At 35.3% G+C, this 6,410-nt stretch overlaps 1 protein-coding gene across 8 annotated transcripts; it reads right to left on the minus strand.

Moving 5' to 3' along the window:
• Positions 1-1,856: 1,856 nt before the first annotated feature.
• Positions 1,857-5,719, minus strand: LOC126708760 (probable E3 ubiquitin-protein ligase RHB1A). 8 transcript variants are annotated; one of them, XM_050408691.1, is made up of 5 exons: positions 5,555-5,719; positions 4,227-4,348; positions 2,910-3,339; positions 2,619-2,728; positions 1,857-2,522 (listed from the first exon to the last, which is right to left on the minus strand). In XM_050408691.1, the coding sequence occupies exons 2-5, from the start codon at positions 4,275-4,277 to the stop codon at positions 2,493-2,495; spliced, it is 621 nt and encodes a 206-aa protein (XP_050264648.1). In that variant the 5' UTR covers positions 4,278-4,348; positions 5,555-5,719; the 3' UTR covers positions 1,857-2,492. The 8 variants fall into 8 exon arrangements, with proteins under 8 accessions (XP_050264648.1, XP_050264643.1, XP_050264646.1 ...); XM_050408686.1 differs by having other exon boundaries at positions 4,212-4,348; positions 5,555-5,718; XM_050408689.1 differs by having other exon boundaries at positions 5,440-5,708.
• Between the last annotated feature and the right edge of the window lie 691 nt (positions 5,720-6,410).

Genomic DNA, 6,410 nt, shown 5'->3' on the forward strand with positions numbered 1-6,410 from the left:
GCATGTAAATGAAAACGTGAAAACATTTTCATTACATACACAAAAGGCCTGCACTAACACACGAAGCAGAACGTAGGTGGCTATTGCAATTGGTACTTACTCCTTGCAAGTGCAACCATCAATTAGAATTCATAACCAAATATTTGTAAGTTGTAACCTATTGCTCAGCCAAAAGTACAAAAAAAATAGCAGTATGTGAAACCCGTAATACCCTCTAAATGCCGTAATACCCTCTAAATGATTCCAAGCTCGATGAGCTCCAAGACAATAATGACCTGATCTTCTAAAAACAAAACAAAACAAAACAAAAAATTTACCCCACTTCACTGGAAAGTAGGCCGATCCAGAGGTGGTGTCAATGGCATCAAAGCCTTCAGTAGATCCTAGCACAAACAAATGATTACTAATGAATAAATCAGCAAAGTCACCTTTGATATAAGTAAGGCACCTGCTACATCTGACTAGACTAACACATAATTTGTCATTGTATTTGATTGTAACACAACAATGTATGAGTTTAACCCATGGCTTTAAAAACTAGACCGATTCAACTGGGAATCGAATACGAAATCAGTCTAGTAAAAACCAACGGTTCAACCGTGAAAACTGCTGATTCAACCGGTAAAAATTGAGAACTAGACCCATTTTCAGTTCCTTGACGATTCCAGTTTTTAAAACTATTATTTAACTGAAAACAACTTTTTTTATCAATTACAACAAAACTCTTCAACCCTAACATAAAATATTTACTGAGTTGCATATCACAATACATTAACCCATTTTATAAATAGGTCGTATTGAGTTGATACGAACATGATTCATTTAACCTGTTTAATAATCTAGCTCTATTGGTTTGACTTGAATTCATTACCAAAAGACTAAGCTAATTAACACTCATATTTCCAGTATTTTCAAATGTGCTACATATGTTTTCAAACGATAATCTAGTATTCAACCTATCAAAAACTGTTTCTCAAAAAAAAAAAAAAAAAAAAAAAAAAAAAACCTATCATAAAGTACTAGAATTGTGAATTTTGAGATTCTTCTATCACTTAATTAAAAAATTAAATAAACATGTGACTATCACTTTTGATTTAATGGGTGCAGGTCCACACTCAATGCTAGAAAGTAACAATTCATAACGTAGAAAAATAAATGCCAGACATGCTCACATTTAGTGCTTATTTTATAATTCAATTGTCATGACAATGGGGAGAGGGACATTAAATGTGCACTCAACTTACCACATTATTCTATATGGATAAAGACTAGCACGAGGAGGCCCTCAGAGGATTTCTTGAGAGCTCTCTCTATTTAATATATACTCAACACATAAAATCAAGTCACACCATTACATCATGTAAATTTCCATCATTACACAATCCATCTACATCTTAACACAATTCAAATGGCCACTACACCATGGGGGCACCGTGAAAAAGAGAGGATTTTTTTTTTGGGGGGGGGGGGGGGGGGGGGGGGGGGAGAGGAAGTGGTATTGAGGGATTGGAAGACAGCACTGTTCCGTCACAGTATATAAGTAGTTGTTGCTTCAAATGAAGTCAGTAAAACAACCATGCTTTAGAGAAGTGTCTGTATATACTTATGCATTAGAGCACATTAACACCAGTAAACTATCAATAAAAGGTCCCAAACATGTGCAAGTTTTTATTAGACATGAGGCCAAGTCAACCAGTCAAAAGACTCAAAACAGATAACATTACTTATGAAAGCAACCCCTCAGATGCTCATAAAGAAGAGCAACTACCAGAAATTTGTTAGTAGAGAAAACAAAAACTGCACCTTTGAAGATGTATAATGCAAATCTAAAAGTTAACCAATTCAATCAAACTTAATAATGCCAAAATCAGACTATTATTTACAGGAAGAATCTGAAACAAAACATGTCTTTTCTTTTTATATTTCCCTACCCTTATACAGATTAAATCTCACAACAAACAACCCACAGAAACAGGAAAAAATCAAGAGAGTGAAGAGGAAAATTGGATCACATAATGCAGGACCAACAGAAAAGTGATACTCACAGAGAGACAGAAAGAGAAAAGTTCACCTATAACTTTTTTGTATGGGAAATTAACCTGTATCTTTGGACAATCAATGTGACCAGCAAGTAGCAAGGCAATCCTTTCAAATTCTATGCAGCTGAAGCCAATATATTGTTGATAACATGAAAATCAAAGCACTATGGATGAATGAAAGAAAATGGATAGTGGACCTCAGGGATTGTATGGTGGCAGTCTCTATTTACTCTTTTTTTTTCAAGGCTTAAAAGAAAAGAGAATGCACAAAGACACTACGCTTTTGAAATGGGCATGATTCCTTCAGAACCAAAATAACCAAACCACAGCCAATCTGTAGCTGCCACTTAAGAAAGGACAAAAAAGAGAGAGAACTCTCATGGGTTGTAACCTTTGCTCAGACCATGATTCAGGCAACAAAAAGGTTGAACATAAGTGAGCTTCTGATTGCTGCTAATCAATAGGAGGATCGAAAATCATCTCCTGCATCATATGAAAAACAGAGCACTCTCAGTATCAAACATGGTACCCTTCATCCATTCACAAAATAAATGGAAGTTTTGTTTCATTGGGGCAGACCTTATCACAAACAGGACAGGAATCACTTCTTTCCATCCATTCAAGAATGCAAGCAAGGTGAAAATGATGCTCACACTTTGTGGTAATTTTTGGATTCTCATCATCATATTCTGCAGAGAAGAAGAGAAAAATATCCATCCATAAATTCTCTATTCGAAACACAATGGACTGAATGTCACATTATTACTAGCAAAAGAAGATAACACTGCAGCTGGAAAAGCCAAAGCCGCAATGAAAAGGCCTACAACCATATAAAATTTATTTTTTAAAAAATCACAATAAGAACATTACCTTCTAAACAAACAGGACAACCATCTTCTTCCTCCATTGCAGTAAAAACAGCTTCCACTGACTTTGAAAGTTCAACTTCTGAATCCTTTGCAGAGTCAAGATCAATATTGGTTTGCAATTTGCGTTCCGATTCCTTAAGATCTTCACATTCTGTTAAAGTTTCTTGAGTGTTGCCTCCAACTATTTCTTCAACAGAATTGGAATTTGTTGTTTGCACTGCTGCATCACTCTTGTTGCTGCAAATTTCTTGAGCCACTGGAGGAGTTTGAGGACGCCCTAAAGCCACATCATAAGGCATAGGTGTAGGAGGTGGTCTGTAAGTGTCTGGAATCGATGTATCCAGATTTGTATCAACCAGGAGCCCTGAAGAGAGTGCGGAGGCACCACCATGGTGAGATAAGGGCACATGCTCGTCTGATGCTCTTGGGTACTGCAGAAAAAGTTGACAGAGCATGAATAAGATATACAAGATGAAGAGCCATGATGCAGCCAACATTAGCAGCATGCGATTACACAAATATTTCTGAATAATACAAAGCAAGTATTACATAGAAGAGCTAATTCCACTATAACAAACCATTTGTTCTCTCAGACTGTCAATAAAATTTCGAGACTAACAGGATAACTGTGCAGTGTTACATTAACTAGATATTACCACCAGGTAAACCCCCCCCCCCCCCCCCAACAAATTGTTGTGGACTTAAATACAAAAGGCAGTCAAATATTTTAGTGTGGATAATGATGATTAGAAAAGACTAGCTCTTTAGAGGTTAGGCCTTGGTGTGATGGCAACTGCCTTCCAGCAAAAGTGACACTTTGCAGGTTCAAGTCCAATAATCAGCCTCTCCAAAAAAAGAAGGGGTTAGGCTGTCTACCATTCACATCTCCCAAACTCCGCAAAGAGTAGGAGCTTTGTGAACTGGATAGTCTGGGTACGACCTTTTAGAAAAGACTAGCTCTTGCTGGAGTCAACCTCCATAGGGCTACAAGGCTGAGCTTTTGCTAGAGATACCTTAGTAATCTTCCAGTGTGACCACAAAGTGAATCGGTCATAATTGAGCAGTTGAATTACTTCAACTATCTCACAAAACACACACACAAACACCATCAACAACTAAACTAGATTAATATAAGTAATCTTAGCCTGGGAAAAAGGACAGTTATTATCATATTGCAATCTAACTTATTCACGATCTAAAAATAAAAACAAATTTTATATATATAGGCAATAGAATTATGTATGCAAAACATGAGTGATGTGGAGAAGAAAAGCATCTTATGTTAGGAAAATGTTAAACTGACATAATAATACTCCACCGTATTATTCAGTTCAGCTGCCCTAGAAGAACAACAGCAGCAACCTCCCATCTCCTTTAATTTATCTCGACTCTCCACCTAAAATTATCAGCATTTGGCGCAGCATGTCCCCTTCTGTGACACTAAAAAATGACACATTCTATTAGATAAGAGATAAGAAATTATAAATATTAGGTTTTATACAGCTACAGAATCTCTCCTATACAACATGTGCAACTAGTCAGCACAAGCTTAAAACTGCAAGTAACTCAAGCTCAAGCTCATATGGAACACAAAATGTGAAATAACAACTATCAGGTATCTATAAGGCAAAATAATAACCAGTTTCATGGTATCTATTACAAAATAATCACCACAATTTCCAATAACAAATTCTAATAGAATAGAGATCAAAGCACATTAAGGACAACCCCAGCTAAGCTAGGCATTCCAACCACACAACAGAGCTAACCCATTAAGCTAGGAACTTCATTTATCAAAACCGAACCACTGCGAGTATCAAAACCAGTGTTGGCAAAATATTCAACAATGCCAAAATCAGCACCAAAACCCTCCATACCTATCCCTTCCCATTGAAAAGTACCACATAATTCACAAACCCAACAACCAAATCACTATTTACTATACAAAAAATCTTCACACAAAACAATTATTAAAAATATATATATATATATATATATATACACATATATAAAACCCGAACCCTTCACCTACATAACCACCAATAATTCATTTCAAACCTCAAACCCCTCCATTCCTCTCCAACAACAATACCTAAGTTTGTGAAAATAGAATTGCAAACTTTCTCTAGCTTACCAATCATATAAACTCAGAAAAAACAATCCAATTATCACACAAACCTAATTCCAATAACTCCCCGATCCATAATTTCACATATAACTCTTAATCACAAGCTGATCACTGAAATAAACACACAAACATATTGAAATTTCCGTATTAACAGAACGCAGGAATTGAAAGAAAAATAAAATAAAATAAAATAAAAAAATAAACGAAAACCAAAAAGCATACGAAACAACCAGCTCAAACTCAGGGTCCATAAGACACACACCAATACATGCATAGGAAATGAGAAACGAAGAATCACAAAAGAACATGTAAGCCGAAAAGCCAAAATCACCGTCCACGAGCACAAAAAACAAACAAACAAACAAACAAACAAACCCTAAAAGAAGGTGATAAGAACGAATACATTTGAAAGCGAGAAGTGATGGATTTGGATTTCGGTGGGGACAAATTTGAGACTGTTATTGGGAAATTTTTTTCCTTTTTTGGGAAAAAGGGGGGAGTGGGGGAAATAGTTTTACCTTTTACGATTGGGAATTGGAAATTTCCAGGAATTGGTGGGAGTGAGGGTTATAGTGTAAAGGAGAGAGAGAGAAAGCTTTGGCTCTATTTTTCTTCCTCTTTTTGTGTGTTTGTTTGAGGGATAGTATGTGTATTTGGAATTGGGACAAAGGGAGTGATGGGTTTCGTTTCTTGTGAGAAAAGAAATCTCAGTGTAATTTGTTGTGAAAATATTATAAATATGTTGAGTATCATCCAACAAAAGTGGACTTGGAAAATAAATTAATAAATAAATATATTAAGTTTGCGGGAATTTTATCTGAGGATTTGTTGCACGCGCTGGGCGGTGGGAGAGATAGGAGTACCTGCTATATATGGTAGGCCACGTGGGGATATACCCGGTCTACTCATTCGACGTGTGCCCTTTATAAAATTAAATTAAAAATATGAAAAATGAGGTCAAGTGGTTGAATTATCAGAAAAAAAAAAAAAAAAACACTAAGTTTTCGATAGTTAATGGTATTCCAAAGTTTTCGATAGTTTATTTGCTAAGTTTTCGATAGCTTGTTTGCTAAGTTTGAGATAGAAGATATAATTTTCGCTAATTTGTAAGCTAAATGTGCAATAAAAAGATAAATGTTAGCTTATTTTTTTAAAAAAATTACTACTATAATTTTATTAAATTTTTAAAGAGAATTACAACTCATAAAAATATAAATTGTCAACAAACAAAAGGCAAAAAAGCTTTTGCCAAATGGACACCACTTTATTGGTAAAGCCGATGAAATGTGCTAATGTTATGAAAACTGAAAACACATTTTTGCTTAAAAAACTTTAGTTCAAATGAATAACTTCAACATTTTTTTTTCCCACATG

This window comes from Quercus robur, chromosome 12 (genome assembly GCF_932294415.1).
Source record: "Quercus robur chromosome 12, dhQueRobu3.1, whole genome shotgun sequence".
Lineage (NCBI taxonomy): Eukaryota > Viridiplantae > Streptophyta > Magnoliopsida > Fagales > Fagaceae > Quercus > Quercus robur.